This window comes from Gigantopelta aegis, chromosome 4 (assembly GCF_016097555.1).
Source record: "Gigantopelta aegis isolate Gae_Host chromosome 4, Gae_host_genome, whole genome shotgun sequence".
NCBI classification, from domain to species: Eukaryota; Metazoa; Mollusca; class Gastropoda; order Neomphalida; family Peltospiridae; genus Gigantopelta; species Gigantopelta aegis.
In genome coordinates, this window is record NC_054702.1 from 109,105,065 (window position 1) to 109,120,324 (window position 15,260).

At 41.5% G+C, this 15,260-nt stretch overlaps 1 protein-coding gene across 1 annotated transcript; it reads right to left on the minus strand.

The window, feature by feature from the left end:
- Window positions 1–11,693: 11,693 nt before the first annotated feature.
- LOC121371724 (mRNA decay activator protein ZFP36L2-like) lies at window positions 11,694–14,305 on the minus strand. The gene is made up of 2 exons (XM_041497824.1): window positions 14,151–14,305; window positions 11,694–13,607 (listed from the first exon to the last, which is right to left on the minus strand). The coding sequence occupies exons 1-2, from the start codon at window positions 14,202–14,204 to the stop codon at window positions 12,492–12,494; spliced, it is 1,170 nt and encodes a 389-aa protein (XP_041353758.1). The 5' UTR covers window positions 14,205–14,305; the 3' UTR covers window positions 11,694–12,491.
- Window positions 14,306–15,260: the final 955 nt, after the last annotated feature.

Consider the following 15,260-nt stretch of genomic DNA (forward strand, 5'->3'; position numbering starts at 1 on the left):
TCCGACTTAGGCCAGGCATTGTACCCAAAACAAGAAGGGGAAGGGGGGAAAAGGCTTCTGCAAATTGCAATAAAAACAATTTTAGGTTAAAAATAAATAAAAAATCATAATCTGGAAATTTAACTTAAATGCCAAATAAATAATTTATGTGCGGCGAGCCAAACAAATTGAGGAAAATTAGACGCAGTTTTGAAGGTTCTCTAATAATAAATATTTTAATTAGGACTCCTAAAATAGAACCAAGGGGTAGCTCTAATGTGGGTCCGCAATTCTCACACCAGTGAGTCTAACTTCCAAAAATCAAATTCCTACAAGTTATAAAAATGGGACATTATTTGTTTACCACTAGTAACTCGATAATATGCCGACGCTAATTGTTCGTTGTGAACTGGACGAGACGATACGCCATGATAGGAGCAGATCCAGGAAATATTTAATTGGGGAACTAACAGAAAAAATGAGGGAAAAAGAGGCACTTGAATTGTTTTAAGAAGGGACGGGTCGCCTTGCCTACCCCCCCCCCCCCCCCCCCCCCCCCCCCCGGTTCAGCCTACCGACAGTATCAGTTAACTTCGTATTGTATCGGATAAGTTTTTGATACATAGCTAACAAATTATTCAATATCCACGGACGGGAATCGAACCAGTGTTCTGAATGGATTTCTTTACAAACTGAGGACCACGGTTGTCCTTAAACAAGTATGTTAATAAGCTATTAATACAACTAACTATGATGATATGATGTGAAAGGCGGTAAAATTATGAAGGATGGGAAACAACTAAAACTACTGACGTGTCCAATACAGGGGCGGATTATGGGGTGGGGGGTTCTAGATGCACGGACCCCCCCACCCTCCCCCGGCTAAAAAAAACCCCAACCTCACCACGTAGATCTAAATTCATGTCCACGTAAAATTTATAATCTCAAATTATAAACATTTACATATTGTTTCGGACCCCCCCCCCCTTACCTAAAGCATAATCCGCTCCTGCAATATTGAATCATTTCTTAATCGAAAAAACATCGGGCAAAACTGATCAATTCATTGAATTCATTCCAGCAAATACTCGAATTTCCCCACATTATGACACAACGAGGAAGTCCCTATCTGCCTATCCAAGATTATTCTTTCTTTCTTCTTTAAAAAAAAAAAATTTCTTTCAACAAAATCAACGTACGCTTATGACTGTACAGCAATTCACGCGCGATTACAATAGAATGGGCGTGTACGATGTTTGATTGTGACTGTAACTTGTAAGACACCCGTACGAACTGTTCAATTGCAATCAATAACGGGAGTTTTCCAGTTACTACACAGCTGACAAATCCCTTCTTCGCTTGTTCGTATTCGTTCATTGCAGGTAATCAGTCATGAGATCTTGGCGCCAGGCGGCACTTGGCGATGATTCATAAGAACAGTCAAACCCGTGTGAATAGATACCTTGGACCCTGCCTTGTACAGAGATACAAACTTAATAGTAATACACTGGTTGGTGCGTCGTCCTGATCAGATTATTATCTGATACGCATCTGTTAATCATTAACTCAGGAAAAGAAGAATTTGAAAAAATCAATCAATCGGTGGGCCCATTGGAGTATTTCTCTTGCTGCTAATCGAAAAGAGTAGTCCATGAAGTGGCGACAGCGGGTTTCCTTTCTCTATATATCTGATTGGTCCTTAGCCATATATCCGTAAATAAAATGTGTTGCGTGCGTCGTTAAATAAAACATTTCCTTCCTTCATCTAGGTTGGGAAAAGACGCCGAAACCGCTATTTGTCGGGTGTGTGTGTGTGTGTGTGTGTTGTGACGTAAGCAAAAAACCCCAAAACGAAACCCAACAACCTCAAACAATAACAAGCAAAACATAAAAAAGCAGGAACCACCCCTCAAATCCTCACAACGTATTTATAGAAGTCAGGAAATAGCATTTAGAACGCATCATTCCACAAGTTCTAAATTTTCCGAAATTGTGCCCTAATTAGAAATTACGCTAACTGGTCATCGGATGCAAACTCATATCCTATTGGCATGCCATCCCCCGTAGAAAAATAACGTATCAAATTAAACCAAACACATATTCGATGTACATATCCATTCACAGTCCATTTATGTGCATCCTGGCCACATCCTCTGGCCTCGTCAGTGACTGGATCCAGGGCAGAATGGACAAGACACCAGCACAGACTTGTAAGAAAGAGCAGACGATCTCTGGAAACAGACCTCTACAGGTGAGAATACCATCTGTCGTCACCAGCATACAGGTGAGACGTGTTTTACAAATGCACGGCGGTTCTTCCACAATCAGTATTATGATACAGTGTCCAAAACCACTGTTCTACAACACTGGGACCTTTCATAGATCTATTGATGAAATATTTCCTAAACGTCGACTGGACTTGGCATTGTACCCGACGGGTTCATCCCACCCGTGGGACCACCATTTGCATATACATGAATCGGGAATGACATACATTCACTACTCTATACTGAATAGTGCATAACATAGGCTATGTCATACAATGCATAATATGCATAGCAGACATGCTAAGTTGTACAGTATTATTATCATACATAAAACTGCCAGCTTATGTTACGGAGGTAATTATCAAACTACAATCCTAATTACAGGGCTTCGTTCACTGATCAAGGTGTTTTCTACCAAGTGGTGTCGTTAAACAAAACACACACACACTGTTTTCTACCAAGTGGTGTCGTTAAACAAAACACACACACTCTTTTCCACCAAGCAAATAAATGTAAACGCGAATACGATGGCGAAAGTGAACGACATCAAATTCGGAATGATGAATGCCCTTTTACGTCAGACTATTGAGGGAAAATGTTAGGTCGAGTGTCCTCTATCCCTGCCCTGTTTATATGGTGGACCGGGGCTAGAGAGAACTTGGTGTTAAAAATGGGTAATTTCGAATATTGTAAACGACTAAGGGGTCGTTAAGTACTAAATCTAAAATCTGAAGTTTCATTGCTCAGACCTTTGGTTTTTATCTTGGAGTTTACTCATGACATTAAACCTACATGTTTCTGAAGAGTATAAACGCTACAAGAGAAACGCGACACAATTAACCGAAACAGATTTAACAGGTTTCCGATAGAATATCGGGTTCCTTCTTCTAGCTTCTGTTCCAGTCACTCACATGTTAGTTTAATGTTAAGAGTCAAACTATAGGGCTATAGCGTCAGATTTAGACATAACTGACGATTATTTGTTGTCGAAGATTGACCATGTGTTACATTATGATTTATAGTCCTGACCCAAGATATATTATTATATAAAACGCTGTCCTACAAAAAGTGTCATTTCCCGGTACGTTGTACGGTACGTTGTACGGTTATAAACGATTGGATGTTTGAAAAAGAAGGCGAACTTGGTTTCACATGGACAAAACGTTGTGTCTATGTTAAATACAGTACAGTGGAATTTACTACCGGCGTTACTACCGGCTGTCAAATGTCATGCGAATCGGTGCAGTTTGTTTGAACCCTGCCAATTGTGTTTTAAATATTACATTGACATGAATACAAGCGTTTGAACACTCCCACATTAAATTGTCTTCCTCGGACTAACTTCTATGCCTATAATAGTTATTGTTTGGTGAATTTACCATTTGTTTCATAATTAAACCGCAAACCTCTATGTTATCATTTATTTTACTTTACGGCCGATCATCATTAAACGACTGTTTTCAGTATAACTCTAGTATAACATGGAATCACATCTCCTGCAATAATTTAGATATGTTTCAATAAGAGTTTAGTTACCTAAGAAAGTATAAACTAATATATTCGGATATATGCGCCTTCGCCGACATCCTCGGAGTCGCGGAAATAACCGTACAACGTATCTGGAAATCAAAGTATAAGTATCTGGAAGTTAACTTACAATGTATCTGGAAGGCAACGTACAATGTATCTGGAAATGACACTTTCTGTAGGACAGGGTTTTACAGGTGTGATATAATGGACTAGAGGATATTCCAGCTAGAAAACCCCTACAAAGATTCCGCCTTCACTTGGTGGAAGCGAGCCATTGTTTGTCAATAGAACCCATTCATTCGCGATCATATTCGCTTAGAGGAAAAGTACACTCGACCCACGACTGGTATATCAAAGACTGTGGTACGTACTGCACTGTCTATGGGAACGTATACTTGCTGGTTTTTAAAAGGAGTAGCCTATATGGTGACAGCGAATTTCATTTTTCTGAACCAAATGTCAAAATATCTCTCCCTCCCTCCCTCCCTCCCTCTCTCTCTCTCTCTCTCTCTCTCTCTCTCTCTCTCTCTCTCTCTCTCTCTCTCTCTCTCTCTCTCTCTCTCTCTCTCTCTCTCTCTCTATATATATATATATATATACATACATACATACATACATACATACACACTCGTACGTATAATGTGTATATATATGACCAGCCTACTTGTAACAGTTTCCTGTAGTCGGGCAGTACGTGTACAACGCACATGCTGTATTACCCAGTGATCTATGTCGCCTGACAAGTGCACCGTGGCACGGCGCCAACTCCAAGACAATGGAGTCATTTATAAAAAGTGACTGCGAGTTTTCAGCCACCTATTTATTGTACAATACGTGCTGAGTCAGCTGTAAACTAGAAGACGTTTAAAATTCTATATTTATCAGATAAATCTTACACCTGATGCGACCGAGCTGAATCACAGACCAAGAAATCCTGTAACGCAGACAACTTGTCCTACACAAGTCATATGCCAGTCGTATAGCACATTTCACAAATCACGCAACTGATGTGCGACACGTTACTGAACAATACAGTGGTAGTAAAAGTTAAAGTTTGTTTTGCTGGCCCACAGGAACAATATCTCGAGGGGTGTGGGGTGCACGATCTCTAACATAAAGGGTCTCGGCCTCTAGTGGGGACACAAGCCATAATTTTATCTTTATTTATATTAAGGATAAAAAAAAAAACCCGCACATTTTCGTCAAGTGGACCCCCCGGTTCCTACGGGCCTGTTTTGTTTAACGACACCACTAGAGAACAAAGGTCGTTGCATATGCTGTCCTGTCTGAGACAAAGTGGATATAAAAGATCTCCTGCTGCTAACTGAGAAGTGTAATGGGTTTCCTCTCAAAATACGTTATAAAAACTAGCCGATGATTAATTAATATTCTCTAATGGCGTCGCTAAACGAAACAACTAACATATTTTGAATACAAGCAAGACAAAAGTTAGGTCGCCTACTTAAACACATAGGCCGAATCTTTGTATGGGGTGGTGCTAGCACCATAGGCGTACGGGCTCCCATTTTTGTAGGGGGCAGGCCGATTTTTGCACGAATCTGGATTACAACGTTTACTCTTATTAGGATTACTGCCAAACAGCTATAATAGGATTGCAAACGAATCGCCACGCATTTTTACATGGAATACAACTAATATTGTGGGTAGATTGATGGAAATACATGGTGAAAGGTGTTTAGGCCAGCTCGTTTTGCCCGAATTTTTCTATGGCATTTGCCCGAATTTGCCCCCCCCCCCCCCCCCCCCCCCCCCCCCGTCTCGTACGCTTATGGCTAGCACATATGGCATCAACTACTAACAATCAAAGGCAAGAGGGACATGGTCAAGAATGAAAGATGAGATTTCCTTGGGGAAATGATTTACAGCGCCCATCCTGGTGGCCTTATAGTAGTTTGCGCATGTATATTATACCGAGGTCAAGGCTAGGAAGCATCATGCACCGTACTTGTCCAGATCTTGTATTTATCGCTACTAGGAGCTTGCAGGTGGGACTTTTGTACAGTAAATGTTTCTTCTATATTCGCAGGTGATGAATGTTAAATGTTTTCTAGAGAAGGGCGCAGTTGTTGGGATTAGACGTCTCTGTACGGAATCCAAGTACGTCTACTTGGTTCATCGTGGCTATGGTATGGAGTAGGGTCTGCGACACATGGCTTCCACGAATACCAGGGTCGTACCTTATGGGGGCGAGAACACGTTTTCTCCCCCTATCAACTACAATAAACTCACATTTAATTTAAGTCCCCCTCTTCCTTTCCCAGCTGGGGGAAGACCTTATATTATAAAGCCGTGGTTATTTTTTTCATGCCCCACTCCCCCAATCAGTTTAATCTAGGTTTGACCCTGATTATAAAAGAAACACTGAAAACATACCATCAACCACGACCTTTGATAGAAAGAAAGAAAGAAAGAAAGAAAGAAAGAAATGTTTTATTTAACGACGCGATCAACACATTTTATTTACGGTTATATGGCGTCAGACATATGGTTAAGGACCACACAGATTTGGAGAGGAAACCCGCTGTCGCCACTAAATGGGCTACTCTTTCCGATTAGCAGCAAGGGATCTTTTATTTGCGCTTCCCACAGGCAGGATAGCACAAACCATGGCCTTTGTTGAACCAGTTATGGATCACTGGTCGGTGCAAGTGGGTTTACACCTACCCATTGAGCCTTGCGGAGCACTCACGGTTTGGAATCGGTATCTGGATTAAAAATCCCATGCCTCGACTGGGATCCGAACCCATTACCTACCAGCCTGTAGACCGATGGCCTAACAACGACGCCACCGAGGCCGGTACCTTTGATAGAGACAGAACCGGACATACCATGACGTTTGTAAATATCTGATGGTTTTTGTGCGGGCGTTAAAATATCACCGGACTTACGTACTGGTCAAACACTTGCGAGGTCATAAAGCAACCGCAATACTAATGGTGTGTCCTGTTCGTATTGGAACCAGATCGTAATCTGCGCTGTAAGTGTAGAATCACGTGATGCGAACAGCGTTCGGAAGGTTCAAGTGTTCCTTCCCGTTTGCTTCCCAATGTAGAAATATCCGGTCCGTGAACGGCGGTGTCGCGTTCTATTGTTCTCTGGTTATGGACTCGGAGCGCATTACATATTAAATAAACTATTAGATAAAACCAGTTTAACTCTTGGTCCACTAAATATAGGGTTATATCGACATTCCAGCTCATTGTTACGGGCGGTTAACAGGGGCAAACCCGATCCGAACTAAAGATAGCTGTAATTTGGAAGTCCCCTCTCAAGAAGTACGCCCCTGGACACGGCGCCGATAAACTGAATGTTAACTTCCTAGAAGTTATGATGTTGAGTGTATCACGCAGTTCCACACACCGCTTAGCAAGTAATTAAAAGACTCAAAATAAGACGGCATTTGGGGGTGGGGGGAGGGGAGGTGTGGAGTCAACGGAAGATAAAGCTGGAAATGTAACTAGCGGTCTAGCGCTGTTTTGGTAACTTTAATAATTAAGTACAAGCAATAAGAGTTGGATAATAAAAAGTTTGTTTTGTTTAACGACACCACTAGAGTACATATATTTAATAATCATCGCCTATTGGACATCAAACATTTTGTAAGAACGAGAAACAAGTTCAACGAGCCCACCGACGGGCGTCGACCCTAGACCATCAAGCAAACGCTTTACCACTGGACTACATCCCCCCCCCCCCCCCCCCCCCAAGTGCGAATGAGTGCGAGTGCGAATGCGAATAATTTTAACATGCTCATATACCATCAAGAGTTTCGAGCATGTCCGTCCCGGGGCCTGTCTCTGGATAGCCAGTGACTAGGAATGAATCAATGTTTAACGACACTTCCAGCACGAAACACACACATACTGGACGGTTAGAATTGGAATAGGAAAGTGCAGTACGAAACAATGCTACAAATGGGAAGCATAACCTATGTGACGAGAGCGAGTTTCGTCCACCAATGTAAATGTCACTAGTCAGCTGCTGATTGAATCAATGCATTGAGGGTGTCACGAGTAAATTACTAGAAACAATCAGTACGAACCATCTATTCATTCATAACCGGCCTCGGTGGCGTCGTGATAGGCCATCGGTCTACAGGCTGGTAGGTACTGGGTTCGGATCCCAGTCGAGGCATAGGATTTTTAATCCAGATACAGACTCCAAACCCTGAGTGAGTGCTCCGCAAGGCTCAATGGGTAGGTGTAAACCACTTGCACCGACCAGTGATCCATAACTGGTTCAACAAAGGCCATGGTTTGTGCTATCCTGCCTGTGGGAAGCGCACATAAAAGATCCCTTGCTGCTAATCGGAAGAGTAGCCCATGTAGTGGCGACAGCGGGTTTCCTCTCAAAATCTGTGTGGTCCTTAACCATATGTCTGACGCCATATAACCGTAAATAAAATGTTGAGTGCGTCGTTAAATAAAACATTTCTTTCTTTCTATTCATTCATATATTTACCATTTTTTAAACTGCTAACAGCCGATAGCTTTCTGTGTGTGCTGGGGTGTCGTTAAACATTCATCCTTTCATTCCAATCAGTACACCCACCAACAAGTACTGTCACAACGTCGCTCACACGGCCGTCAAGGATCCAGTCGCCAAACTGAATACCACACACGGCCATCAAGGATCCAGTCGCCAGACTGAATACCACACACGGCCATCAAGGATCCAGTCGCCAGACTGAATACCACACACGGCCATCAAGGATCCAGTCGCCAGACTGAATACCACACACGGCCATCAAGGATCCAGTCGCCAGACTGAAGAAACTGAATCATTATAAAAACAACAAACCATTTTTAGTTTCACCTTGTCATGGACGTTATTTCATTATCTGAGACTAACACTGATAGTAACTCATTTAATATATTTGTGGCAAAACAAAATTATCGCCAACATGAACGTTAAAAGATATCAGCAAAATGTCGGATGGTTCGAGCAATAACACATGGTAGCACTCCAGGACGATTAGCCTAATCGTAGGAAAACCAAGTCCATCTGCTAGGGGTGAAGGTCACATCGACCGACAACATATATAAATCATGCATACCTACGTTAATTCTGTTTACTTGTTTTGTACATGGTGGAATATACACATCTAAATCATAAACGGTACTTAACTAAACACTGTGCGAAAAATCCCATAACAGGAAAAACGCCGAAACGTAGGGGAAAACTTGCAACGCATGTTTCAAACTTGGACTTGACTAAACATGCATGATGTCATACAACGTCCTACCATTCGAGTTGTAGGAAAACATTACTGTAGGCGAAGGGGTGGGGTCCATACAATACAATGTATATTGCATGAAATAAGGTCACTGGCACAAACCATCCGACTATTCGATGTCCATTCATATACATATTCTCTTGCAACCACACCCAGATCTTCTAAAAAACCCCACTTAAAATCGCACTTTAACAGCATCCCCCGCAAAAATATTTGTTAACACCTTTTATATGCATGTATTTTCCGTCGTCCCATAACACTGAGTAAACACCCTACCCACGTTAAAATTAAATCGACGCCAATGCATTTTAAACTACGGCCATCTAATCTAACGCACCTAAACGAAACTACGACACTGGATAGTACAAATGTTGCAAACGTTTTATTTGCAGAGAACTGTAAAAATAAAGCTTAAGTCTATAGACCAAACATATTTGACAATGGTTAAGGCATAATGACCTACATAACTATATTATTTGATAGGAGACGATAGTGGGAACAGTCTGATGCAAGTGTAGCCGTCTGTTTAAGTGTTTATCTCCCGTCCTCAAGTCGCAGATAGCCCGAGACGAGGCCATGTCATCATTTCCCAGTGGACGTCCATAATATAATACGAACAGTCAGAACATTCATGCTTAATCACTGGGTTCCGCTGCACGGGACCCATTCCGAGTCTGTGGTTTTAAAGCTGAAGGGGACCCATTCCGAGTCTGTGGTTTTAAAGCTGAAGGGGACCCATTCCTAGTATGGGGTTTTAAAGCTGAAGGGGACCCATTCCGAGTCTGTGGTTTTAAAGCTGAAGGGGACCCATTCCGAGTCTGGGGTTTTAAAGCTGAAGGGGACCCATTCCGAGTCTGTGGTTTTAAAGCTGAAGGGGACCCATTTCCGAGTCTGGGGTTTTAAAGCTGAAGGGGACCCATTCCTAGTCTGGGGTTTTAAAGCTGAAGGGGACCCATTCCGAGTCTGGGGTTTTGAAGTTTTACATCCTCGTCCATTAGTGTCAATGATGTTTTACATGCACCATCCCAGACAGGATGGGACATACCACGACCTTTGGTATACCAGTCGTTGTGCACTGGCTATAACGGGGGTCGACCCCAGACCGACAGCGTATCGCCACTGGATACTACCCATGGGCGGATCCAGGAAATATTTTTAGGGGGGGGGGGGGGGGGCCAAAAAAGAAGGGCACATTGACTCGTCAAAAGGGCACCTTACTACAAGTTTTGATATTTACAATTAATATGAATTCCTACAGTTCTACGTCATAATATACTAGCAATAATGAAGTAAATTGGCGTCACTCGCGTTAGAACCTCAATGGGGCCCCATTGAGACTCAATAACACACACATATCTGCAAGCTTGCGCATGTACACGAAAATCTTGATTTCATTTATCTACAATATAATTATTGTTTACTTAAAAAAAAAAAAAAATTCTACAAACAAAAAGGGCACTTGGACATTTTGAGGGCACTTGAACAAATTTTTTTTGGGGGGGGGGGAGACGCGTCGCCCTGGTCCCCCCCTTGGATCCGCCCATGCTACCCACCACCACCTCGTATATAATACCGCTTGTGGGTTTTCAGGTTCCCCGCCAGTGCCCCACACCGTGGTATGTGGGAAAGTAGATGTACCAAATCTCTTGCCGACATACAATAAATCAATGTGCCCTAGAATAAAATAAAAAAAGCAAGCCAGCCTAACCAATTGATCCACGTTATAGTTGCACAGGATAATTTACAATTCGTCGAGTGGTGCGTTTTACTTTACACCAAGTAATAAACAAACCACCGCCCCTATTTGCACAATATACTGGTTGAATGACGCAGATTCATATTACGTCCATTTAAACTTTATTACCCTGAGGTAACGTCGGAACTTTTTTGTTCCAATACAGATTGGACGTTTTACTATATTTCACATAATTGCAAGTCGCAATTACTCATACACGACAGACTACCTGTACTTAAACGGCGACACACATTACAAGGACCGGTCGTAATTGGTTACGAGTGGGTACAGTGGTATCTAACTCATCTAGAGTACATCTCGGCGTTTAGTAGGATCTTTTCCAAAATGTAAATAGGTTACGTTGCCCCGAGGCCCGACACATACACGTCGTCTATGGAATGACTGCTATGTTGCCGACAGGACAATGTTTCAAATATAAAGCCCAATAAATAATGGGCGTTTGTACGGAGCAGTCTCTGGGACTATTTAATGCACATGACAGATCCACCGGCTAGACTATCACTTAATATTTTTGAACGGTCATAAAGGGCAGTTTAAAAATAAAATTTTCATGAGCGTTCAAAATAGTATTTTGTAACCACTCAACCCCCTTAAAGTCATACATATATTCTCTAGTGTACACTCATGAAAATATAAGTCATAAGCGATAGTTGATACTATTAATTATAAATAACTGATCTGCTTTACACGTTCTTGTACACCATTCCATCATGAAGCAATTTACAATACACCCCCCTCCCCCCGCAAAACTGGAGCAAACACATTCCTTCTCAACAGCTGAATGGGGATGTAAACGCCCCACCCCCATTCAGCCGCCAGAAACGGCAATTTTGGTACCAATTAAAAATAATAATCATACATTCTAAATAAAACTAATTAAAAATAAATGAAAAATAAATCGATGAAATTTTCAACATTTTAATACTCGCAATAAGCGGTTTGAAAGTTTCATTTGAATTAAATGAAATAATTGTGTATTAAATACAAATGATGGCAATTATACAAATGAAAGGAAATGTCAAACAATGAATATTAAATGAAGAGACCTCTTTGGTGACATAATTTAAACAAATATATAAACGTATTTATATAAATCTATTATACTGTTCTTGTACAAAAACCTGATACAGAGCATTCGAAGTCCTAGTGAAATGCATAGATTCAATAAATAATTGCATAAGTTAAGTTGGTCCATCGGTTACGAAAAGAAAAAAGAAATTTCGAGACGGTCCCTGCCATTGTCAGTAGACTGTCCACACGAAAAGGCACTTTTCCAACATGAAAATAATACTTCAAAAACGTGAAATAATATGGAATTATGGTCCTTGGTTGTCAATGGGCGATCCCCTCTTCACACACAATTATGAAATTCACCACACGAGTCTATTCTTCTTTCCTCTCATATAATTCGTCCAACAGGGGTTACACTCCATTAGTTATACCACACACACGTGGTACTGAAAGCGACAAGGGTGTCCAAATAAATACATGAATAAAAATAATAATTAACATTTTTATACAATGTACATAAATAATATTTCATTAAAGTTAAGAATATTACACATCAATATTGGGAGAATGAATGTGCAAAGATCTCCATCTTTCTCTCACAAAAGTTTCTCGAAAAGTATTCAAGGTGTGAACCTTAAGGCAGTAAGTAGAAAAGAAACACCCACCCCACCCCGACACATGATCAGGACCGCTAGTTCTCCTGTGACAACCTGTTGAAGATTGGCAATCTAAGAGTTTTACCTACTTCCAGCGGAGACCCACACGTACTGTATGCACTGCCGGAGCCCGTACTTCCGACCGAATCGCCAGAGATGGATTCAGGAGAGGATGGGGGTGCGCAGAAAACGTCACTTGAACACTGGTTGATCTCCCTGTAGGAGAAGTTGTCCTCGAACACAGAGGGGTGGTTGTTTTGTTCGTTGAAATTCATCACACTGGTGAACTGCTGCTGTAGTCGGAGTATCTCCAAGGTGTTCACGTTGTTCAGCTGCGTCTGTACGTTCAGAGGGGCGGTCATAGAGTTCTGGGGACCCAGGGCAGTGACGGGAGAGTAGCTATTAAACACTGGACTTGATCTGGAACTGCCGCTCCCGCTGCCTGATGATGAAAATGGAACACTGTTGTAAATGTCGTCCGTGAAAAACGTGGGGCTCGCACTGCCGGAGTCGCTGGAGGGGGGCGAGTCGAGGGACGACCCCAAACTGGACAGACTGTTGAATTTGATGGAGGAGGGTCGCTCGATGGGGGATGGCTGGACGCAGTTGGCTTGCTGGTTCTTGACCACTATGTGACTGAGGATCCTCTCGTCCTCGTTGTGAATGAAGTGGCACCGGGGTCCGTACGGACAGAATCCAATAGTGTGGAATGTACGGCAAAGATCAGTCTTGTACTTGGGGTGGCGCGCGAGATTGCGCAGTTCGTGTCCGCCGTGCGCGAACTGGCACTTGTCACCGTATTTACAATGTCCGCTCTCCTCGAACGGCCTGCACAATTCCGTCTTGTAGCGGCTCGAGTTAATATTCGTTCCGTTTTTGCCGAGCCGGTCGCTGCCGATGGGTTCACTTAGACTGCGATCCAACTTTTTGTGCTCCCTCGCGGGCGAGAGGTCGTCGTCTTTCGTCGACGCTGTGGAATTTGGTCCCGGAACGAAGCTCGTGGTACATGCTCGACCCGTCACCGGTACAAAAGCACTGCTTGAATCCGTGGAAAAGTTTCTGTTTCTCGGGGGGCTGGTGTTGTTCATCCCCGTGCCTATTATCTTCCGGTCAGAACACAACTGAGTCTTCAGTTGGTTATTTCGTCGGTTCTAAAAAAAAATCAAAAAAAATCATAAATATAATTTGAAAAAACAAAGATAGTGAAATTTAAATAATTAAAATACAAATCATACTTTACAATATTTGGGAATAATATAAATTTTAATTACGAATGAAAACGTAAAGAAATATATAAAACTGACACAAGCCAAGATCGAAATACACATCGATAGAAATTTACGATTCAAATAGCCATAGGCCTAATCGAAATTTACAACATCCCATAGCCAGCAAGCCATAATCGAAATTTACAACATCCCATAGCCAGCAAAATAATAGTGATAAATAAATGAAAACAATATTATAGACTACACAACCAATTCACGTACGCTAGCAGCCTACCACACATCTATAATACAGAAACAGCAATACAAAACATCTGTACAGAGTGCAGTGTTTTCAAATAGATGTCAATTTCAAAACAAAACCACGAGGAAATGGAGTTGCGCCAAAAACATGAACAAACACAACGTAACCTATTTGGAAAAAAAGACATAATGAAATGTTTGTTGAAAAGAATGAAGCCAACATACCTGATACAGTACATCTCCGACATCGTAAAACGATGAAAACTGAGCTGTAGACATCTTTCCAAACCGATTGTATCTATCCAACTTGTCAATGCTCACAAACAACCCACAACTGACTGTTTCAAACTCGTGGCCACATTATAAAATCTATTGGTGCAATTGTGGGCGGAGACAATAGGAGTGGCTAGGTCCGCATGACACATGGCCACATGGAGTGCCCTGTCGATAAGCTCCGCCCCGCAATCTGATTGGCTGATGCAAAATAAACAACCAGAAGCTCCAATACTGAAGCACTTGTTGCAGTGTATGTGTTGGAATGTGTGTTCGGCGATTTTTAAACTGAAATGACCAACGATTTTTTAAAAATGAAATAGAATAATATTAATTTAGTATCTTTGTTTTAGCACATATTTAAAAATCATACTAATATGTGATGGAAATAAAACACACCAAAAAAACTGTCTGTTTATATATAATAAAGGTTTTGAACAACATAAAACAAATGAAGTGAACACATTTGCTTGGGTTAGTCTATATTGAATATTATATACGTGTAATTATATAAGCAATATTTTATTAGTAGTTACTTCAGTACGGACTGGAATCTTTCAAACGGTCATTATACAGGTTAAACTAAAAAAAAAAATCCGTTAGGTTTATCACTGCGTCAATCACTGCGGCCTGGTTTGCAAGATTGGCAGGTAGGAAGTCACATGACGGGGAATTTCCCGCGATTTTCAGGGTTTTGGCGCCAAAAATTAATAACAATGTTAAAATGTATTTTGACAGGATGTTTCTTTTGTTTTTATTTTTCTGTTCAGCGTGTTTTTCCATTCCTGTAAAATTAATGGCTGATTATAAAATACATTTACGAATACTATTTATCCGGTTTTCTACAACCCGGAAGTAAACATATTTAATAGTATTGTATGTTGTACAGTAAATGAAGCACTGTGCCACAATTCTAAGTGATAATAATCATTGACATAGGTCCGTAATGAAAAACGCATTATGGGGGAGGGGGGGGGGGGGAGATTTGAACGTAGGCAACAACTGACCAGCGTAAGTCGGGTGGTGGTAGGGTGGGTCATCAATAATATTTTAGTAGCAAAA